Here is a 24,134-nt window from a genome sequence, read left to right as displayed (position 1 = left end):
TGTTAGAAAGACCTGCACCCAGAAGGGAGAGAGAGCAGGTCACACGTCAGGTGACATGGATGTTACTGAATTTGAGTGAATGGCAGGGGTCCCAGCTTTTTTTCTCAGTTAATGAGGGAAGGGGGTTTAGGAAAACACAAGTCTTTTATAGTGATGTTAGGCTTAAAATGAGACATCCACAAAGTGATGCCTGAGGGACTGCTCAATATTTTGTATTTGAATATAAATCTGGAGTTAGAGCACTGTCCAGCAAATAAGAAAACTTGTACAATGATGATGATGATTTTAAGGCAATGCATCTGGTTTTTCTTTTACCACAATTATTGGTCTCCTGTTGCAGCAGAGACAGTGATTCAGCCACAGATATAGCACCAGATCACTAACAGGGCTTATTCCCAGAGTTGTGTTTACAATACTGGTATGATGAAGTAGATGGGTATGAAGTAATGGGGAAAATTAAAATTGCACAGTCATGTTGATGCATGCAGCATTAAAACCCCATGATGGCTATCCAGGGAAGGACAAAATTGGTTTTAAAGGTTGATTGAAAACATTCAAAAGATAGAAACCATATTTTAAATTGGATTAATTTGAAATGTACTGTAAAATTAGTTAGCACTGATCTGGACTGTATTAACTGTACAGTTGCATGTGTTCCTTCATGTACTCTTGTCCTCAGCTTCTCCATTTTGAAAAATTCCTAAAGATAGTCAGATGAAGTTTTTGCATGTCTGAATTGCCCACCTCAATAACCAAAAAAGGAGAGTTAAGTGAAGAATTTGCCAAATGAAGTAGCACTTGAGTGCCCGTTACGGGCATTTCACGTGTTGCAGTTCCAGTAGTAATGAGTGTTTCACACACATTAATTTCTCCTTTGGACTTTGCCTTCTGCACTTAAGTACAGGGTCTGAACTCGACGGGTTGCACAAATGTATAATGAGAAAGTTAATTTCTCCACTATCGTGAGGCTGACCGTAGCTCTGCCCTTACACTGCATTATTTCTGCAGGAAATATCTGCAGGACTATCACTATGAAACAGTTTTGCTTGCTAAGCAAATGTGGAGAAGCACGGACAGGAAGAAGATAAGTTAAAAAAAAAAAACACAAAACAAACCCCAAGCTAATTTAAATGCTCAGGACTGATTTAACTAACCTTCATTTGTTTTAAAGTTTAAATATTTACTCGTTGGCAATATTTGCATGCGCCCTTTCCTGGCCCGCAGCGGTGCGCACGTGGGTTTCTCCGGCGCGGCGCGAAGGAGCTCGGTTCGCAGTTCACGGGGTTCTGTGCCTGCAAGAAACGAAAGGAGGTCACAGCAGAAGGGCTGATCCGCGTGTGCTGTGGCTCGCAGCGCCGCCGCGGCGTTCCCGGTGGCCGTAGCTCCCGGCAGGGCGGTGGCAGAGGGCCCGGCGCTGGCTGCCGGCCAGCCCGCGGCTGCGAGGGCTGCAGCTGCCACCGGCCCCTGCCTGCTCCGCCAGCGCCGCTCCGCTCACAGCCCTGCCGGCCTCCCAGGGGAAAAGAGCAGCGCTGGCACAACTGTGCCGGCACAGCCCGGCCTGCCCTCCGCCTCAAAGCGAACAAAAACCGAACAGCTCCAGCGGAGGACGGCGAAGCCATCCGCCACCTGGATTTTTTCATGCAGTCGCTAAAGATACAAACCTTGCAGTATTGCTGTCCTCACATGCGGGGCCTGAGCCCGGGCTGTGCCGCAGAGCAGCGGGGAAGTTGCAACTGCGATTTTAGGAAGGGAATGTTTGCGTTTTTCCGTTGATTTTCATGATTATCTGTAGTTCTGGCGATTATCTGCAAAATAGGGCACGCTGTGTTACCAGTAATACATGTATCCTGTGGCAGTGAGCCAAGGCAGTAATTGAAGGTCAGGGATTGTTTGTCGAGTGCAGTTCAGTGTGCTGCCTGATTCCATAGGGGACTGGCAGTGCCAAAGAACAAAGGCAGCTCTGTTCTGCAAGCTTATGGTATGGCTTGTTTGACAGAGTTCAGGCCCAATTGTGAGAAGAAGCAAACAGTAGTGGAAAACAGTGCTAAAATAATGTGACTGCTAAATAAGCCTTTTAAAAATGAAGTATTTTGCAAATGTCAAAATCAGGCTTGGATAGACACAAATTTTTAAAATTCTTATTTAAAAATTGGTAAGTACCTTTACATGGCAAATCTGTGTTTTGTTAAGAACATACACATATTGTAGTAAATTTTGTAAGTAGTAATGATGTAAATGTCACTTTATGTTGCCTTCATTTACTTAACATTAACAATTGTACCAGTAGCAACTTCCTAGGGTTTTTTTTCCTTTACTTCCAAAAGGTGTTTTACCACTTAGTGGATTTTTCCTGAGGATGTCTTTAAGCGAAACTCTTGGAAATAGAGTTGCTGAGTTAGTATTCCATACATAGCTGGTGCAATTTGAGAATTTTTAGCAAAATCCCTCTGTGGTAATGAATTGGTGGTGCTGGGCTGGGTATTAATATTCTTTGTTACTAAGTTTCAGTCTATTAATAAAGCTTTGTCCAAACAGGCAAACTTGCCTGTCCTCCAGACCATCTTGTGATTTGTATTTTAATAGTGTGTGTCTTGGATATTATTAAGGATTGCCTGTTTTGACAGTTGCACTACATACCACACAGCTATCACAGCACTTTTAGTTCAAAAGTAGCATGAACTGTGTTGTGCTCTGTAATTGGCATTTTTCATTTGTTTGCCCTTCCTGAAATAGCTATTATTAAGTGTCTGGGCTCTTAAGAGAAATGGTAAAACAAAACCTATAACTGTATGAGAAAGGTGGGAAGTAGTGGTGGAAGTAGTGTATCTTTGGGATGCTCAATACTACTTAGAGGTAATAGAAGATGTACGTTAAAAGTTAAACTGAAAATCATATGAGTACAGAATTAAGTTTGGAAAAAAATACTTTGGTTATTGATTACTTGGCAAAGTCTGAGTTCCAAGATATTTTCTTGTTGTCAGCTGTTACTGAGAGGTCAAGTTCTGTTTTTCAGAGGCGATGAGGCCTCCGAAGGACCAAGCCTGTGAAAGATTGTCTTGCTCACTTAACAAGTGGCTTTGTTGCCGTCGGGTGACAGATAACAAGTTCCGCTGTAAAGGGGGAAGAGCAGTGCAAACTGAGCCCCAAACCTGGAATAAGGTTACATTTAATGTTTGCTCCTGCAGGAGCTCTCTCAGTACTGGTGAAAGTGACTGAGGTGTTATTCCCCCCTACCCAGTGAGAGGTGGTCTGGAGAAAAAAAGCAAGTGAAAGGAAATCAGGTCAGAATGGTGTCATCAAGATGTTTAATTTTTCTCAGGAGATAAGGCAGTGCAGCCCTACCATGGCATGGCTGGGGCAGGAGGTGTGTTTTTGGGGAACCACAGAGGTTAGTGAGCTGTGTTCTGCTGGTGGTGAGCCCTGAGTGGATGTGGTGAGGGGCTGTGGCACGGGCACCAGACACCAGAGCAGCAACTGTCCAGTCTGGGTGGTCAGGAATAGCCGGAGGCTGCTCCAGGCACTGCTGCCTCCCCGCAGCCTTGCTGCCATATAAGGCTGCTCAGCTGCCTTGAGCCAGCCACGATGGAAGACCACTTAAAAAGGAAAATCAATACAATAAACTTCCTCTGCTAGTGTCCTTTCCAAGCAAAATCGAGGAGTCTTGCGGCTATGTGGTGTGAGCATAGGCCGGACAGCGTACAGATGCCATGTACAAGCGTTCTTGCCCTTGCTTGTGTGCATGCAGCGTCACAAACTGGTAATGGAAGAAAACCAGTTTGCTGGAGAAAAGCCTGTGTGGGGTAGAGAGCCTTCCAGTTCAGCTTTAATGTTTAGCTGGCCTAAGTATTTTATTTCAGAGCTTAGTGTGTTATAGCATTCCAGTACACCTTTAAGCTTACATCATTTGGAATAATTCAGGATGAGAACAGAGATGTAGTCATGCATTGATTTCCCATTATTCTCAGACTTTCTTGGCAAATGACACGCCTTGTATTTTTTCCATGAAGTGAAAAATGTACAGCTGTTTATGTTTAAAGAGTTTGGGGGAAACACATGTCTCTATCCGCAACCTCCGTTGTGATTATTTTTCGCTTTTTTCTTACTAGCCATGTTTGTGTATGTGAGCTAAGCTCAAGGAGTATATTTACAGGTGTTTGGCTAAATTTCTCTCTGGAAACCATTTTCTCATTACAAAGTGTCCCCTGAACTTTTTCCCCTTGGACTATTCAGTTGAAGTTTCCATGTGAACTGTAACAACTATTTAGTGACATTAAGTTGTGTTGGAAAGTGGGAAAACACGTACTTGGTTTTGGGGTTTTTTGGCGGGGGGGCGGGGAGGGGCGTCAGGGAGAAAATAGTTTGTATATTAAAAATGAGAAAGTCGTGCTTGAGAAGCGTTCGGCAGCTCCCGGGCGCAGTCCCCGCCGAGCGCTGTGTGCTCGGTGAAGGCTCTGGTCTGGCGGCGCAGGGGGCGCGGAGCCGCCCACCGCCCTCTGCTCCTGGACCCAAACCAGGCCCTGAGCTCATGCTGACCCGCCCTTCCTTTTTATGACTTTTTTTTTTTTTTTTTCACCCTCGGTTGAATGTGGACGAGCGGCAGCCTTCTCTTGCTAACTTTCCCAAACCCACCCGCGGGAGGGATGGAGAACAGCTTTCCAAGGCCGGGCTCGGCTTCGCGGGGGGAGGAAGCACTTTGGCTATAAACGAAGTAGGAGGCCGTGGCGCGGGGCTGCGGCCGCAGGAGGCTCCCGGCCCCCGGGTGCCTCGGCGCCGCTCCCGATCACCGCCACACGTGTCCCGGGACTCCGCCCCGCGGGACGTGGCCGCGGGCCGCGCCTGCCGAGCGCCACCTCTTCCCGCGGCGTGCTCTCCTCGCCCGCCGCTGCCCCCGGTGCTTCCCGGCCCGGCTCCGCGCACCGCGCCCGCCCTTATGTAAGCGGCGGCATCGGCAGCGCGCCATGACCCAGCGGCGGGGACGCGCCAGGGCCTCCGCAGAGCGCACAGCTGCGCGATAGTCCGCGCCGGCCCCACAAAGGGCGGGCGGTGAGTCGCTGGCCTCCTCCTCCTCCTCTTCTCCCTCCCCGCCGCCTCCTCCCGGCCCTGCAGTCTCCGCCCCCGGCACGGCCGCCCGGCCCGACCCGGAAGCGGCGCGGCGAGAACCATTTTCCTTGTGAGTTCAAAGGCGGAGGCGGGCGCGGAGGTCCCGCGGGCTGGGCCGGCGGACGAGGTGCGTATCGGCCGGCGGGGCGGGGGGGACAGGGACAATCCCCCGCCGCGCTTCGGGGGGGCGGGGGCGCCCCCGCGGGATGCGCGCCCGCGCCGACACTTTAACTTTGCGCCGGGCGCCTTTGTTTGCGCTCGGAGGCCGCCGAGGCGGAACGGGCCGCGCCCCCGGCCCGCGGGGCTGCGGCGGCCCCGAGCCGCTCCGTGCCCTGTCCCCGCGGAGCGCGGCGCACGTGACGGACGGGCTCCCGCGGGGGCGCGCGCGGCGCGGCACGCGGCCGGCCGCGGCGGCTTTGTGCGCGGCCCGGCGGGGCCGAGAGCGGCGACCCCGGCACGGCGTGAGTACCGCGCCTCTCCCGCGCCCGCGGGGGCTCGGGAAACGGGAGAGGGGGAGCTCCGAAAAACAACGGGAGGCTTCGCGGGTTTTTGTTTCCTCTGTCGGGTTAAGTTTGTGCCGTTGAGGCAGGGAGCGGCAGGAGCCGGGGCCGGCCGTTAACGGCGCGCAGCCCGCCGTTAGAGCAGCCGCGGCGCCGTTGGTGCGCCCCGCCGTGCGGCTCCGGCGGGCAGCGGGCCCGGCTGGCGCTGCCTTCCCCCCGCGTCCCGGCCGTACTTCCTTCTGCTCCCCCCGCCGAAGGTCTGCCGGAGTTCCGCCCGGAATAACGCCTTGGCTGGAAACGCGCTTCCGTGGGGATTGCAGGCAGGGAGTCCGCGAATGAGGAAACCCTCTGCTCGATTTTAACGTCAGATCTGCTTTGCTGAGTGTCCGCTCTTTTTCACTGGGTAATTCTGCCTCTGAGTACAAACCATGGCAACAAACAGGCGTTGGAAGAGAGCTACAGCTATGTTGAATGATTAAGTGTCATAATGAAAAGGTGCCGGTGTTTGCGCTATTGCAGACTAAACAGCGAGGCTAGAGAACAATATGTGCAAAAGTTTACTGAATAGCACGTAAAAATTAGGTCTAAGTGATCTTTTTAATTTCGTGCTTTGAACAGGAAGAAGTATAGAATGTAGATGTTTCAGTGTAAGGGTAGCTTTCTAAATTACGTTATTAACTCTTTAAAAGTCTGTTTGGTTGACGGCATAAATTTCTCTATAAAGATTTTTTTAAGAAGGGGTCACTGTGGTACGTGTGCATAGTCGGAGCTGCCTTTGTGTTGTGGGGAGCTGGCTTGAGGCACAGTGCCCAGCTGAGCAGGCTGTGAGCTCCGGCGAGGCAGCTGAGGCGGTGGTACGTGCGGGATGAGCCGGGCAGCAGCTGCGAGCTCAGCTGTAACCCGAGCATTTGCTGCATTGAGCCTTCTGGGTGTCACAGCCTGGCAGCGCCTGGGCTGCAGCAGTCGAGGTGCGGCAGCTCCTGGAGGCCTGGCCAGTGCCAGGGAGCTGCCTGCTCGCAGGCTGGAGGCACCGCCACCGCTCCAGCTGCTTAATTGCACTAGGCAGAGGTAAAAATGCGCTGTGTGCTTGCTCACTGCCGCTTCCCTGGGAAAATGCGTCCTGTGATTGCTGTGGGGGTTTTGGAAAGATAAATAAAGAGATGACTTGTGTTATTGGGCATTAGAAGAGGTAGTTACTGAGTAATCTGCTGTATTGGTATTTGGTGAATGCTGTTGAATTATTTGCTGTGAAGTGATGATAATTTATGTCTCCTCAAAAATTATTTGAATTTCCGGAAAGTCCAGAATCCGGTTCTCAGACTCAGTGCTGTACCAGCTGCCTCTTGTAGGCAGGTTATTTCTGGCATAAGCTGGGGTAAAATCATGGTGAGGGGGCAGAGTAAGAAACGCTTTATTCAGCATCAGGGAACTTGTTAGCAAAGCAGCCAAAGAGAGAGAGTGTGTGTGTGTGTGTGTTCTTGGAGATCCCATCGGCTAAGCAGGGAAATCTGATGGGGGAAAAAAAGTGGGATTTTCTTTTTTTTCCAAGCAGTCAGTTAGAGTAGTGGTAAAGCCAGATGTCACTTAGAATTGAGTGCTTGAGTCCTTTGCTTAATTGTGGTCTTTGGGGAATTGGGTTAATATATAAAGCTTCCTTTTACAAGCTACAGGTTTGAAAGGGAGATTTTAATTTACAGAGGTTCAGTTTTTCTTGGTTTCTGCCAGTATGCTTGGTTGTCCTTAAAGTTGTCCTCCACTTAGGGAATGGAAAGAGGGAGTATCTGCAATGAGCTTTTCCTCTGAAAATCTGCAAGGAGCTCGTTGGACCTTCTAGTATCTGTTTTCATGTCATTACATGCCTCACATGCTTACCTTTAATAGATGACTCTTGCCTGCTGTGCTCTTAGTCTGGCTTTCTTTGTGCATGTGTGATATGTAGTGTGAAATTTGGTTATGTCTTCCATTTAAATTTTTTTAAATCCCTAACCTGTCCTGGGTTGGGTATCTCCTTGGTGGCCTGCCTATCTCCTGAAACTGATGGAGTCTGGACTTTGCTTTTCCAGGAAGCGTTTACTTAAGGGTGGCGTTTTGTTGTTCTTTGATAGTGGGATTGTTTTTTAATAGTGTCTGAAAAAATCCCAAGTTCTGAGCAGCTATCCACATAGGCATGTGACACGGCATGGTTTTGCTTTATTTATTACATATTTTTCTTCTGTGCTTGTAGGATAGCCTGCATCCTCCACATGAGTATTTTGGGGGCGTTGACCTGTCTAGAGGCATAGCTCTTGAAAGTAAGAGAGAAGGCATTATGTCTCTCTTCTCAGAATAATCACACTCACAGATCTATATTTGGAACTAGTTCTTTAATACCAGTAGGAAGATAAACCAGTGGCTCACATGTACCTTAATCTGTAGTGTTGTCTGAATCCCGAATGATAACTGCAAGCCACATTCCACACAGTTTCGTTCGGCTAATGATGTGGTATGTCTTGTTGTTATAGTCAGAAACCTCATTTCTTGACCTGAATAATAGCTCAGAAAGTTAGAAAGAAGGCAGTGTGGAAAAAGTAGAACAGTCTGAGGGAAGACATGGGGCAGATGAGGAGGCGAGAGACTGCAACATTGGCTTTTTCAAAGAAAAGTTTGTCTGCTTGTTGAGTTAATACACTCAACACTTTGCAATTTCATGATGTGAGCTCCACCCTCTTAACCATTAGCAATACAAGATCCATTATAGGAAAGTGATGCAAGAGCAAAAGTCCTTTCTTAGCTATTAGAGGTTAAACAATTATTTACCATTTGGACTCTGTAGTTGGAATATTATCATATAGTCTTGCTCCTCCAGCCCTTTCGTCTAGTTACCTATTGTAGAGATGGCTGACTGGTGGAGGGGGTTGGCTTTTTTCCTTCCTTGTCTGAGAAAGAGTAGCAGCTGAAGTGAAACCTGAAATTAAATGGAAACAAGAATGCTGTGCATTCAGTCAGAGCATTTGTGGAGTTTGATAGATTTATTAGAAAGTATAATGTATCTCCCATGAAGTATTCTCTCATTTGTTTAGTAAGTGCCAAAGCTGGAGCACCGGAGACACTTGGGTTATATTTAGCCTAATCGCGAGGCAACACCTTTGAAAGTAGGTAATGAAGCCCGATAAAACCTTGAGTGCTCTCTTACTGGCTGCCTGCAGACTGGCTGAGGGCCGGTCACTGGCTCTGCTGCTGCCCTGCTTAGTGGCTTTTGTCAAGTTACGGGATTGCTTTGTGCCTCCCTTTCCCCGTCTGTAAATAGGTCGTGGTGATCCTGCCTTCCCCTTGTAAGTATTGGGGTCTGTTGCTGCGGGCTGTTGTTCCTGCAGGACGTGAGCTGTGATAGCAGCATTTTACAGATGTTGGTGTAGCGTTTGCACAATGCTCCATGTGGTTTGACCTGCCCTTGTTTCTCCTCTTTGTCTTTTTCTCCTGCATTTTAAATTTAGAATCGGTCTCAAAGGGCTTTTTTCTTTTCCTGTTTTCCCTCATTACTATTTTTTCGTCCTGTAAAATAACTTTCCTCTTATTTTTTTCTGTCCCTCCATGTTTTTTTTCCCCTTGCATCCTGGCTGTTCTTTCTGCCAGTCATTTCTTTTGTTCACCGATGTCTTCCTCTTGCTGTTCCTGTCTGTCCTCAGAGCAGCATTTCTCTCCCCTCCATCCGCTGGGATTTCCTTTTCACCTGACTCATCCCCAGTAGGTACATCCCCGCTCAGTCACGCTCTCCTTGTGCTGCTGTTCCAGGAAACCCAGCCAGCAGGGAGGGGACCGCCTGCTTGTCCCCTCTCAGGGGAGATCCTCCGGAGTCGCGGTGCCCTCCCTGGCCGCCTGCTGCATCCTGCCGTGCCTGGATGAGGGCGGGGGGCTTGGGCAAAGACTGTACGGGGGCGTGGAGGAGCCTCTGGCTCCCTGCTTCCCTCTCGCTGTGCCTGGCTTTGCAGCAGAGTGGGAGATCTCTTGCTTCCTCCGGCAGCGAGGGCGGTCAGCACGTTGCCGCTTTCCCAGCACACGGGGTGAGTCAGGAAGGCTCCCGGCCGTGCTGTGAAATGCCCGTGCCTGGTGCTGGGAGCTCGGAAGGCGTTGTGCTGGAGCAGCCGGTTGCTGCAGGGAGGAGCGGCTGCGGGGGCGGCGGGAGCAGAGTCAGAACAGTTCAGAGATGGGCAGGGAAATGAGCTGGTTGACTCGAGGCAAGGTGAACGATTTCAGAACAGGAAGGGGGGGAGGGATTTCTCTGCAGTCTGATTCCACTTGAGCTGTCCTTAGTATAATCACTGCTGTGCTAGCTGGTCCTGCAGGCAGGGAGAGAGGATCTGCGGGCTGAGCTGTGTCTTTAGGATGGAATGGTGCTCCTGTACTTTGAGCTTCTGTGGTAAACAATCTTGCTCAAGCATAGTGAAGGAAAAAAGGAATGCATGGTGTAGTTCTCTCTTCTAGCTGGTTTTTCACCAACAGCACAAAGGGAAAAAATGACAGAACACAAAATCCTCCTTTCCTGTATAACTAGTAACTGTTATTCCGTTTTAGCTTATTTTGGTGGAAGAATACATCAGCATTCATGCAGTTTTGGGGGGCTTATGTGCTGAAGGGTTTTTTTTCTGTTACCTGATTTTCTCATTTTTCTTTGTTAGACATTCAAGCCCTTGGTTGGAAAAAGTGTATACAATTCAATTACTGCAGTAGAATTCCTTGTGGACAAACAGCTGGATTTCATAACTGAGGATAGTGCCTTTCAGCCCTATCAGGTAAGAAATTTGACTAGGGTATAAGTACTATCCATTTACTTGAAAGCCATGGTATTACTACTGTGCATTTTATGTTCAAGTTCTTGTTGCAGGAACAATTTCCTATTGGTTATTGGCAGAGATTGTTCCTTGTTTTGTGAAAGATTTTATTGGGTACTGTATATGATTCTGGTTAATCTGATCATATCAAGGACTACTGTGCCACGAATATTACTATAGCACCTTATTTAAAATACCTGACCCATTTAAAGGTTAACCAGTGACATTAACTGTAGAGCAGATAGAAGATAGTGCCCCTTCTTCTGAAGCTTTCATTTCCAGGTCTTTGCATGATTACAGTGATAGTCCATTTACTGATTTTTGGTTCACTTAGAAAATGAATAGCAGAAAATGTTAGTTTCTTAAAAAATTAACACTTTTCTTACTGTTGTTTTTAAGCCTGCTAAAATTTCCGGTATCCTTGATTTTAATGCCTCTCCATTAATTAGAAACACATTAATATATTAATTTGTATGTATTTAAAGAACAAGAAAATTAGTGATTCCCCCTTGCTGCTTCAGAAGAAGGTCTAAAAAATCTCTTTTATGACAAATAGAAAAAAATACTTGATACTTCAACTTGTGCTGAACTGATTGCAATTACAATAGCCATAAATTCTTCCTTATGGCTTGGATGGTACACTGTGGTGATAAAATATATCTTATTTATAAGAAATAGTACTTAGAGGCTTGGAATAACAGATGGCCCTGAATAAATGCTGTGTAATTTTGTCCTGACACCCCTTCTTCCCTCCTGCTTCACCAAGATGTGTTGTTTTTTTTTTTCCCAGTGCCAAATATAGAGCTAGAAAAAGAGAGTGACTGAGAGTCCTAGGGAAAGGAGAGGGAGGTTCAATTCATGGAAGGACTGGTGCTTTTGTGTGTCTGTGGTAGGGCAGCCAAACGAGTTGAACATTTCTCATCAGGGTGAGGTTACATGTTATGACTCGAGCTGCTAGAACAGCTTGGCTCTGCCGCAGACAGCAGCTCCCACTATCAGACCCCAGCTAGTGCCTGCAGTCCTCTGAAGCAGCACAGCCTTGATTTTCCAGCGCGGGAGGGGGGCACTCTGTGCGGGGGAGAAGCCTGTGATGGTGAGGAGCTGAGCTGGATTAGCCCAGGGTGCATCCAGTGCTGTAGCTTCCTCCGCCGAGGGGGTCAGCATGACGCAACACGGAGTGGGATATCCTCCTTTGGCAGCAGCGACCTCTTCAATCAGCTGAGCCGTGAAGTGTAAATTCACCCTCAGAGTCCAGCCGCAATCTTCCACATTCGTTTTGCAAACCAAACACTGGTGTCTGTCCTTTGCCTGAAATTTGTCAGGATCATGTGTCTGATAATGCTCATTCCGGTAACAGTGATCAGTCTCCTCTTGGCAGTGGATCGTTTCTGATCTGAAGAAAGCAAACTGAACGTAGGAGGCCTGCCTTTTGTTAAACAGTGCTACTGCCAGGCAGTGACATAGCCATGTTCTATGCATTTTAGGCCCTTCAAAGAATATTAACTGATAGAGCATTCGAATTGGAAGCACCTTAATTTGGGAAGGCGCATTCAGGTGGAAGGTGTAATTTTTTAAAATACGAACAGCTGGTTTCATACTATCTTGACTGGTAATACTGAAATCAGCAGTGTTCACCACTTCACTTCTCAAAGGAGATATTCACCGAAAACTGCTACAAAGCAGTAGCTTGTCAAAAATAGTTCCAGAGATAAGCTTGCTCTCCTTGGCCTCTCTTTTTGACACATTCTGTTTCCTCCTCTCATGGAGCAAATACTTACCTTTTGAAACCTGAGATGGAGGCTGTTGATCTGTATCCATCGTGAGTAGTTTGGTGACGAGATACTTGAATTGTTTATTTTAACATTACAAGAAGTTTGCTGATGGAGATTCCTCTAAGTACTAAGGCAACCAGAATTTGCATTTTCACTGGATATTGCCTGGATATTGAGTGTAGTAGCATGAAACAGCGTTGTGCTCACTGATGAATAGTGCGAAGACTTCTTTATTTGAATGATTATAAAAAGCTTGAGAAATATTTTTCATAGGAATGTCTCCTTGCAGGGCTAGCAGTAGCTCAGTGCCAAGTTTTACAAGTTAATTGTACAGATAAGAGCTTTACTGAATGATAATGTCGTCAAGAGAACAGAAACTATGTGTACTAACAGTATGTTAGACAGAAATATTAGCTTTATTACTTAGACTTATTTTCTGCTCAAAGACACCTGAAGTGGGAGGATTGTTTCTATTCCTTTTGTGTGCTGTTTTTTTGTTAATGATAGAAATCACATTCCTAGCCATAGGTCACTTAATGTAAGGTAGTTTGTAGTTGTTTGTTTTTTCTGAAAGACCTCTTTTCTTTGGCCTCCCTTTTCTCTGCCATAATACCAGGTCCTAGATAAGTCTTTGGTAAACTTCTTGTTACTATCTACTTTGCAAAAAAGTGGGTTTTTTGTGCCCTTGTTTAGTCTGGAATAGCATTGATCTGCAGAACACAGAACTGAGGAATCATTCTTTGCAGGGATGAGTTAACTTTTAAGTCTTCTGAAACGTGTTTAGTTTTTTGTTGAAGCTCTCATGGCTGCACATTTTCAGTATGAAGTCCTTAGAGACCATGGTGACCTAAACACTTTTTTATTGCATTTTGCTGTTAGTGCCTAAAATTCCAGTATCTTCCTGCCAAAACAAACAAAGTTTGAATTTGTGTGGGAAGACTCCATTTCACTTCAGATACAATTCTTAACTACTGACTAATTTTTCCCATCGTTACATAGACCCACAATACTGATAATGGGCAGCAGACGAGTATTTGGTACAAATTCTGCTCACATCAGTTCTGATGAAGAAACAGTGGTGTTTCACATAACTATTGGGCCAAAAGGCTTCATGAATAAGGTGCTGCTGTCCGGTGTAAAGGTGACAACTGCTCAAAGCAAAGAAAACAGCACACTTGGCATCCTTTTAGACTTGGCAGGAAAAACAAAGTTTGAGTGGGCAAAGAACTAAATTACTGTCGTTACCAGAAGTGGTTCTTCCAGAACAAGATTAAAGAGACGTTGGCAGGACTTCTGGGGATTCGTGACCCATGCATTCCCATGCCATGTCTGTGCTTTGCATAAATAAACATGTTTCAGTTGTTAAGAGATTCAGTGACCTTGCTAAAGGCTAGATGAATATCGTTATTAAAAGTAGGGTATGCAGCTGCATTATATGACCCCACTTCCATGTCTTCACAAGGTTTGTCATACCAACTATAACACTTGTGAATTTGTTCTTTACTGTTAAACATGTATGTGAGTCTTCTTTTTCCCTTATGCGTGTGCTGCTTAGAATCCTGCCCTTCTCTTCAGAAGGTGCTTGGATTCTGTATGTGTGGTGCCTTAAACACCAACCTGCAACGTGTTTCCGGTGGCTTTTATCTCTGTTGCTTCATGGAGGATGTAAACTGTATTATTCTCTATGTGAAACTTGTGTGTGACTGAGTGACTCATTCATTAATCTGGGATGGTCAGACCATTTAGTCATGTAGTTCTTTTTATGGCGGTGATGAGGGGATCTTGAGGATAAAGCAGATGTGAACGTTTGTTGTGGTACTTTGCTCAGCAATGGAATGAAAATTCTGTCCTGTGTAGGAAATAATACACATAAAGTTAACAACATGCATTTTTAACGTCAAATTGGTATCTGTAGGAAGTGTGGCCTTGAAATGGACATGTAGGCTAGGTCCTTAATGTGAATTCCACTTTATTCATAATATATCATGTATGTTCTGTGTTTAAAAATTCGCAAGTGTAGTGGGTTTAATAAAGACTTGCTGTAGTCTGAAAATGAACACTTCTTCCAAAAAGCTGTTTTAAGGAAAAATTGCAGTTAAGTCTACACGCACAAGTGTGACCTAAATCAAATACTTTGAGCTGAAGTGGCTTTCTGTAATAAGTTATTTGTACTGTTCTGTGACATCTATGTGTGTCTGTTTTGTGATACACTTATTAAGTTAGGCAGCAGCAAAGCTAATCATGCCTTAATTTGTTTAAGCACTGTCGTTTACTTGAAGGACTATAGATGGGGATGTGAGGCATTAAAGCCCAGCATATGGTATGCGTGACCTCATCAGAGTGGTGTTTTTGTCTGGGTGGTGTTTGGCAGTGCCCATCAAGGACATTGTTGGGATGAAGTGTGTGATTCTGCTGTTGCTGGCTGAAGCAGCTGGAGTCAACTGCATTATATTTCGGACGAGCAAATGAAGAATAACAAAAAGTGGTTTATATTGTGGTTTTTTTTTCACAGTAAAATATGCTTGTGGAAAGATCTGGAAAGACGCTGCCTGAAGCACTGAGTGCATTTCAGCTGTGTGTCTGGGTCGCGCAGAGCAAGGGTGCATGATTGATTATATACTTCCAAATATGTACATACTGTGTGTGATAAAAGGATTTCTGAGCACACAGCACTGGAGCAAATGTGCAGTGGAGGCAGGACAGAATTCAAATGAAGTTCCTTCACAATCATTAAACTTCCTACAAAGGGTGTTTTACCACTTAGGGAGGAAAGTGGAAGGAAGGGTGCACAGTCTTTAAAAAGTCCTCTTGCTTATTTGGTTTAAAAAAAAAAAAGTCTTGCTAAGAATGAACGTTTATGGTGAAATCTCTCTTCAGGCCTTACACTCTCCTTCAGAACTTTTTCTTTAGTTGCTTTAGTGTTTCAAAATGGTGCAGTCTGCCTGTCTATCTTTGTTAAGGTTGCAGATGTAAAGATAGGGCAGTGAGAAATCCCCCGTGGGAGGTGTTGCATGAACAGTGATAGGCACCTGTACTTTGCTCTTTTTCTAAATGTGTGTGGCACGTCTGAAAGCTGGCAGGTCAAATGTCTAACACGCCTTACTTAAAGATTGTTGAAATAATAAACATTCTCACTAGTCATGAAGTAGGTACATCAGATGCAGGACCTAATATACACTTATCTTGATCTGTTACAAATTCGAGTCATATATGCCATTAAGAAAGGCTCGAGTGCAGGGCCATGGGCAGCTCCACTGCTCTGCTTTTCTGTTCATTGTGGGCAGACTTTGGATGTTTCAGACCTCGATGCCTTTGGCTTCCAAGCTTTTGCTTGAAAGAGCAAGTAAGCTGGGCTTGTGTAGTAATGGCATGTGCACATAAAAAATTCTTTAAACATCTTGAAACAGGGATAAAATAGTATTTTTCTGTCTGTATTTTAAGCACCCCGTAATTACATGTGCACTCATCTTTCAGACTTCTTTTACTTTAAGCTTCAGGCTTAAAAATAACTACTGCAGCTGAAAATTGCTTTTTTCCATAAACTAGTACCTCCACTGAGGAGGCAGGCAGGAGCCTTTGGGGTTGGTCCCACCCTTTGAGGTTGCCAGAAGCAGCTCAGCAACCCCGGGTGCCGGCCACAGAACCTGTGTGCTCCCCTCCTGCTTTCAGTTCCTCCACGGGCAGCCCAGGCACTCGCAGCTTTCTGCATCTTTAACTCCTCTCAGTGTTGTGCTGAAGAGCTGTCTCGATTCTTTCCCATGTCTCTGGACCACCCATAAGGAGTCCAGCTGGCTTCCCTGGCAGCCTCGTAAAGAGCGATGGTCTAAACAGCTTGTTACCGACACGTCTGAGGTTGAGTGTATGGCTCCAACATGTGGGGAAGCAAAAAGCTGCGTCCAGGAGAAGTGGGTCAGATGAGTCACACCAGTCCTCACTCCCTGTAACATGTGCAGGACAGAAGAGTTTCATCAGAGTGCTCACAAAAGGAGAGGAATGAGGGAGGAGGGATTGGCGCCCTCCATTTGTAGAGTCAGAGGGACACGTACATCATCTGCCCTAAGCCTCTATTTGTGCTTCTCTTTGATAAAGAGCTTCTTGTTTGAGAACTTCCTCCGTTTTCTCCAAAGAGGTGGAATAAAATGGCCCCTTTCTGTTTTACCTTGATCTGCTAAGAAGTGAGGGCTTCAGTCACTTTTTTTATCTGTCTCAGCAAGGTTTGACGCAGGAGTGGAGTTGTTCAGATCTGCCCAGCCTTAGGGAGGTGAGCAGTGTGGAGGGGAGGACATCAGTCCGCAGGAGGGTGACGTAGCTGCCACAAATAGGATTGCTCCTCCAGATGGGAGGTACACAGAGAGGAGCGGGGAAAGAGTTGCCAGGTCCTTGGGATGAGCTGAGGTTGCTACAATGCAGGTGATACTCAAATCCATAGGAAAGCAGTTTTCCTTCCTCTGTCATGCTCTTCCTACAATTTCTGAAAAAACAGTCAGTTCAATGATTTGATTTCATTGATCCTACTCTAGGAGATAGTATTTAAGTAAGTACTTAAAAGTTTGGATTTCAGAACAGAAGATATGGAACAAAACCTGTTCTTTTTTGAAGGTGAATATCAAATCCTTTAACTGAAGTAATTTGGTACTTCTGAAAAGCCGTGCTTGGGATTACCGAGTTTAAAAATCCACTCAGTGTTTCTGGGTAAAAATTTCCTGTGTTTGATCACAAGTGATTACTTTTTCACCAGTAAAAGTCCATGGAAAATATCACTCAGTATTAAGTGAAGGAAGCCTTGTTCTTGGTTCTGTGTCCTTAAAATTTCCATTTCATCTCTTGATGAATGTTGATTTCCATTTCATCTAAAAATGAAAGTTTAAAGTATTCTTATGAAGTGGTGGTCTTGACCGACCCTTCTTCTGTAATCCAGACTCCAAGTCAGCTCCTAGAGGAGTCTGTTTCACGTTATAACCAGTTGCTGCTTTGCCCGTGTTCTTAGTTTCTCAAGCTGCTCATTGTTGGGATTGGGAATCCTTGGGGCTTTAGGGATCCCAGAAATGTGAATGCAAGTAAAGTCTGCAGTGTTGCACCCAGAGCAGGAAGAGAGCAAACATTCCTGCATTTCAGGTAGGGGGAAACTTGAGTTTCATGAAAATGTGTTCTTACCCAAATTAAGCCTTATCTTGATGTGATAAACACAATAGCTCATTTGCTGAAGTGCTCATGGGTTTGTTTGCTTTTGTTCCTCCCTTGGATACAATGTTCCTTTGTTCTGGTTGCCACTCTAGACCTTTTTCTTACAGAATGTATTTTTGAAACTACTCTATTAGAAGTAATATTTTGTAGTCTGGGGTTACTGCTTCACAGGAACTACTCCACAACCTTCAGCAAGCTACAGTTAGTAGAGGTTGAGAGCTATAGAAGTTCCAGGTCTGTGTATCTAATACTTTTTCCACGCCAGACATCTGGAGAGACACTCAAGTAATTTTATACAAACTCGATTTTTTAAAATTAAAGCCAAGTATGAATCTAGGTATTTTCTTAGATGTTGCAATAACTTTACTAAGGGCTCGATGTACAGAGCATTATTTTTTTAACAATATAGTAGTAATTACAGTTTTAAAGTCTTTTTACTACTACTGTTTATAAATACTGACATCCCCTTCAATCTGGCCAGCATTGCTGTCATTTGAATGGAATTAAAATGAACTATTGCCATTCTTCCCCTGTAACCTCTTCTACTTGAGTATATCTGCTAGTATTACTAAGGGAAGTATTTTAGTATTTTTGAGTGAGTTTGAATCATAGTAATTTCTCTGCACCTCACTAATGATTACATTTTTTGTGATTTTTAGCTGTGAATGTTAAGCATGCAGTTTAGAAATTACATTTCAAGCGTAGAGGCAGGGGTTTTTATCCCATTTGAATGTTTTCATTGCTTCTCTTGTCTTTGTATCACCGAGTCGCACCATTTTGGTATACAGCAGATAAAGTCAGGTTAAAGCAGGTTTCAGAATGGGTAACACTTGGTGGCTAAATTATGGTGCTTGACAGGCTTGAGCTTTTTTTTTCCTTCCCCAAGTGATGTAGTTCAGTTTTGAATTATGTCTTCAATAGGAATTTTTTGGTTCTGCATGCTAGGAGATTTATCTATGAAAAAAATATTGTGAAATAGAAGATCATTGTATCAATTTTAAATTCTGAATGGCTTTCCTAAGTTTACCTCAGGGAATGTATTGCAGCAATAACTGAAATATCCCTGTTTTGTGATTCGCAATTTAATCTTTCCTCTTTGCAGGACCGTTATTCATCAGTTCTATAAAAGGCATATCCATGGCTTTCTCCAGAGTTGCAGAGAGCTGTAGTGTTAATCCAGCTGTGATATATGTTCCAGCTGGTCAGATCTGTTATTTATAGGGAAAATTTCTAAAATTACTGCAGCAGGTCATAACGGAGCTCTCTACAGGAGAAAAAGACAGTGCTGCCTTAAATCCTATTTGAAATTAACTTTAAAAAGTTGTCTGGAAATACAGTGGAATTTTTAAAATGTGAGAAAAATGAGTTTTATTTTTATCTACTTTCATAATACCAGCGTGTGGGCCAACATGTGTGTATTTGTATTCTAAGAAACACATTATCAAATAAATCCTTGAAAGCCACTTGAAAATAAAACATTAATGTCATTCAGTGGACTAAAACATGCTGGGTTTCAGGAACATTTGGATGGTATCTGATGTATTCTTTCTGCCTTAAAAAAGAAAGTTAAAATAGTTTTATTATTTGTGGGGATTTGTTTTCTTTCCATAATCCTCATGAGTTATAGAGAAAAGGAGCTGGAAAGTTACATGTTTCCAGAGTTCCTGTTTGGTAAATAGGATTGAGGATATCTGTGGAAGAGGCTAGATAGCTGTGTGATTACTGTTGGCAATCTGAGCTGGTGGTAGTTCAAATTCCAGAGCAGGGAGTCATTCACAAGAGTGTTACACTGATGGCTATCTCTAGGAGGTGGTGCTGATTCTGGGATCTGTCATCATAGATAACATGTATTGGACAGTTTCCTGCAGTTCTCTGCTGCAGAGCTGGATTGAGAGGCCTTTGCTCTTCACTTCAGCAGGCTCTCAGTTACCTGTAGTCTCATCAAGGAATATTGTATTGCTGAGTAAGTCAGCTGCTAAAAGAGTCGATGGAGGTGACTGCCGAGAGCTGAGATGGTTGTGTGGTCAGTCATTTTGTGTGGTGGTGGGACACCCTGCCAGCTGCCACTCTGCTGTCCCTTGTGATGGGGGATGTGTCTGCTGTAAAGTGCTCAGAGTCTGAGCAGGCCTCCTGTCTTGGCTTGATTCCTGGTTGCATTAGACTGCCTTTCTAGCAGCCCACTAGTCCAGATGACTAGTCGTCAACAGAATGTACTTTCTTTTTTGCCTAAAGATGCCTTCGTCCATACAGCTTGTCCCTCCGCTGATGTGATTTGAGTCTTGTTGAATACCTTCTGAAAGCTGTTCACAATTGTGTCTGGTTCTCACTATAAATGTTAGTATCAATGTACAAAAGAGATTTCTTCAATCTACTTACTTAGCAGGTCTCCTTGTTAGCATCAACTTCACTCTGCTAATTGCTTGCTTCAGAGAAATGTCTGCACTTTGAGGTTTCTTTTCCCATAGTGGATGAGTTGTTTAGTGACTCAAAGGCTTGTTCCAGTATCACCACATGACTGAGTGGCTTAGGACCAGTACTTCCTCCCTGTTCCTCTTACGATTAGAAAAAATTAGTACAAGTTGCATATTGCTGAGATGGTGGTGATAAATATGTGGAGTCTACTGTGAGGAAGCGGAAGGAAATGTGATTCAGTGGAAAATGAAAGAAAAGCAAATGTGTGGCTGTGTCATCAAAATAAGAGAGAAGGTGGACATGGAGTAGCACAGTTCATTTGACCTTTATTTGTCTGTATGTGGAGAATGTAAGTAGTACAAATGATCACCACAGTGTTCTAGGTGGAAGCTGAGAGGCCTCTGTTTTGTGGATAGGAGCCACTTTTTTTGGGAAGTCTTAGATGCTAAAAGATACCTGACTTTGGGGGAAGACTTTGCTTTTCTGACCCAAATTGTCCTAGTTGCTCAGAGAGAGAGAGAAATATAATTTGTGAGCATAAGGGTCATCTGTTTTTTAAATCTCTATTTTCAAAAGTGCAAGACCATTGTAGATGTCACTAGAACAGTATTTAGACCTGTTATTGACAATATTTGTCTAGCCCAGGTTTGGTTTTGCTTATCCATTGATTGTAGCTTACTTTCCTGCTGGATGTTCATCCTGTCCATGTTCATGCTGTTCTGATTTCCCCTCTGCCTTCCCATACCAGATTGTCATCTACAGATAGAAGAATAATAAACTACTGACTTGTAAAAAGGAACTTTTGCACCATGCCCCTTTCACCTGTGGTATTGATAGTTTTATAGGAAGACAAATACCTCTGTTGGCTTTTGTGTTAGTAAGTTAAAATCATGGAGAATATTAGACTACAGGTCAGATTTTCCCCCCTATATATTTATGTTCCTAATGTTAGTGTATCAGTTACACTTCCAGAGCTGAACAAATCAGTGTAATGATATTGGAGCATCTTCGAGCCTGAAATCAGGACTTGGAGAAGTGTATGTAGCCCTGATCCCCTGATTCTGAAACTTGATAATTAAAATTTTAAAATCAGTTCCAGCTCTTGAGATAAAATGAGGAAGGGAGTAGGAGTGTGTGGGGAGAAGTATTATGCATAGGGAAGAGTGGGGAGCAGCAGAAAAATGGTTGATAGCTTTTGCTGAAAAACGTTAACTTTACTGACAGTTGGAAAATCACTAAATTTGTATTCCTCATCTTTTTTTTCCCCTTGTAATTTTAACTTCCTACTTAGAGAAACGTAGTCGTTGCTGTCACACACTGAAAATAACCCCTAATCTTTAAATGTTTGTGGTCTGAAATATCTATAAACACTTGTCCTTGGAAGAGTGCATTCAGAGCCCCTTGCTGGGTGGGGATTAGTTCTCCCAGTCGTCTGTCCTGGCCGCTGCACGCAGGGCTGGCGTCACTGCCCGGCCCTGCTTTCCCGTGTGGCCGTGCCTCCGTGCACGTGTAAGTGGGGCTGACCTCGCCTCGACTTTGTTTCTGCTTTAGGGGTCAGGGTTGTGCCTTCAAGCTTGACTTAACTGGTTCAGATGTAGCCCAGCAGCTGCCGGGTTTGAATGAGGTAAATTGTGACTGTGCGCTCAGAACAGCAGAAAATAGGTCAAGTGTGGGTTGGGTTTACATAGAAAGCGCTAGCGTCGCCTGGTAAGCCTAAGCTTCTTCTCTCAGCTCAGACAAAGCCGTTTAAGGTAAACTGGGAAGTTCCAATCTCCCCAAAAAACTTTCTAGCCTTTCTAGCTTTCCAGCCGTGGTGTTAGCAGGCGGCGTTGTCCTTGCTGAAGGCGCAGCGTGGCGCGGGAAGGAGGTTGCCCTCTGGGGTCCACGTGTTCCCCAGGGCGGCCAGCGGCCTTGCTGCTCTGGCTGTGTGCTGCAGCACAGCCCTGCAGCCCTGTGCTGCCTCTGACCCGCTGCCCGGCAGCTGGGGTAGCCTTTCACTTGTCAGAGAGAAATCGGCAATGCACTGTTTACCAGTGGTTTATGCATCTTATGTGTCTGGGAGGAAGCTGCAGCAGATCTATATTTAGACTCATTTAAATTTGGTTATTTCCCTCCTAAGTTCTGGTGTGGTCTGTGTGGCAGCCGCAGTGCCTGTCTGGTAATACCCTCAGGGCTGTCAGTCGCTGCCAGTTTTTCTGTGTTTTAGTTAGATGCTTATCTTTCGCCACTGGAAAAAAAAAAAAGTCTGGTAGCAGGGCAGAGGGATACTACCAGTTCATAGGTGATGTTATGATCTTTGGTGTTCTGCCTCTGTCTGCATTTTGTGTGTTTTTTCTCACTCTGATGTCAAGCAGGATAGTGTTAAGATTGAAGGTTTGTTTAAAATTACTGTCAGTGAAGGAGATTACAGATCGGTGATATAATCACATATGTCAGGTGACATGATCAGTGAAAGATGAAAGAAAAAGGGAACTATTTTGGTGGTTATCAAGAAATGAAAATAAGGAGAGAGTTGTACAGGCCTGCTTTCAAATGAGGGGTAGAAATTGGCATGAATGTGTTTGAGGCTGGGTGCAGGTACAATATTTAATCTTTTTTATGGGAGAAAATAATCCAAAAATGACATTAAAGGACTAGTATAAATTGTCAGCAGTTTAGATTTTAACAAGAGTTTTTTGCTGCCACTGTTCCGCTCTCTGAAGACTTGTGGCAATCAGTAGGGAAGTGTTGGCTTCTTTTCACACTGCAGTTCTCATACCTAATTTCCATGCAGCTGAAGTTCAGTGCAGTTGTACCAATGACTTGCTGCAAAAGGGAAAAAAAAAAAAAAAAAGCATTTGGGGCTCATTTTATAGAAGCTAATATTTACTTATGAAACAGGAACAAAACTGAAGGTTCAGGACACTTTGCTCTTTGAGGTTTTCTTTTGCACTGTTTGAATTTAAATGTGATCCCTCTAATATTAAAAGTCTTGACAAAATGCTTATTTTCAATGTGCAGGGTACACTCTGTAAATGTTGTAAACAGGACTGTCAAGTTGGTTATGTACTAGTTTTCATCTGATTCGTGTCCCAAATTATCAGAAAACCTCTAAGCAGCCAGAGGAAGCTATAGTTAATTAAGCCACAGATGGTGAGGACTAATGTGGCATTGACCTTTGTGAGGACTGCAAAATCTACTTAGTCTTTCTCTGGAAAACACTAGCTGAAATGAGTTCCTCCTGATATTAGAAAAATGTCCTTGATGCGTGAAGCCAGATGCAGACACACCATGACCAAGGAAGGAGCTTTCCCAAATGAAGGTTTACAGGTTCCTAATGTGTGATGTGTGTTGAGATGTAGTCTTCAGGGCTCTGATTCAAGCCTTTTTAATGTCAAAAGCCACTGTTTTTCTAGGACTGGCTTACCCGGTGTGCATATTGTCAGTTCTTCTCTCCTTCACAGGCAGTGAAGAGTTGACAGCTGGCTGGAATGTGTGTACCCTGCCGTAAGCAGCATGCAGGCTTTGTGCCTGGGGCTAGGGGCAGCTACTGCAATCCACTTTTTAATTCCTCTTTACTCCAGGATTTCATCGCTCGATGCACTCACTTCTGCCCCTCAAGTTTCTGAACGATGACTTGGAAGAGTGTTTTAAAATGGTGAGGGAATGTGTTGCTTCAGTAGTTCAGGTCTTGTGGAGGAGCTAGCTGTGGAAATATGTAGGCCTTCCTACCACAGTCATACCTGGCTGCCCAAAAAGCAAAAGGAACTTCTGGTAATGTGATCCTTTCAGAGCACTTTGTATGGCCTTTGGGCAATGGGCAGCTTCAGCACATCTGAGGATAGCTCTCAGTGTCTTGGACAATATTTTTTTGTGGATGGAGAGTAAGTAGGAGCATTCTCATTAAGATTTTGATTTGTTTTCCTGTGGGTGCTACCTTGAAATTCCTGTTTGATCTCAAAGGAGTTTTGATGCATGACAAGTGATCTAAACACTTGTTCACCTGTGACTCTGAATGGTAAATTATTTTTGGCTGAATAAACTCTCTGAAAATGCTTCTCTGAACAAAAATTTCTTCTTCCTGGTTAGACGAGTATGATGCCTTAACTTGATGGTATGATCTGTGGTTTCAACCTGCTTGTGTCATTTTGCACAAGAATAAAGAGCAGATACACTCAGAAAATCACAGCATCTTTTTGATACTTGGGGAAGATTTCATTCTCAGGATATCCTTGAACACATCCCCAGCAGGTGAGAATGATCACGTAGAGACACATGCAGCTGACTCAGTTCTTTGGGTAATTAAGCGTGAAGTCCAGTCCGCCAGAAGTGAATTCCTCTTTTGATCTAGAAAGAAGGAAGAATATCAGCAAAGATGT

The 24,134-nt window shown here is 44.6% G+C and overlaps 1 protein-coding gene across 1 annotated transcript in view; it reads left to right on the top strand.

The window, feature by feature from the left end:
- JMJD1C (jumonji domain containing 1C) overlaps window positions 1–24,134 on the top strand; it is a 158,551-nt gene that overhangs the window by 91,115 nt on the left and 43,302 nt on the right. The window contains 1 exon segment of the mRNA XM_066324248.1: window positions 10,256–10,369. Coding sequence (XP_066180345.1) covers window positions 10,256–10,369 — 114 coding nt within the window.

This window comes from Sylvia atricapilla, chromosome 8 (assembly GCF_009819655.1).
Source record: "Sylvia atricapilla isolate bSylAtr1 chromosome 8, bSylAtr1.pri, whole genome shotgun sequence".
Taxonomy (NCBI): Eukaryota; Metazoa; Chordata; class Aves; order Passeriformes; family Sylviidae; genus Sylvia; species Sylvia atricapilla.
This window is presented reverse-complemented; position numbering and strand designations above follow the sequence as displayed.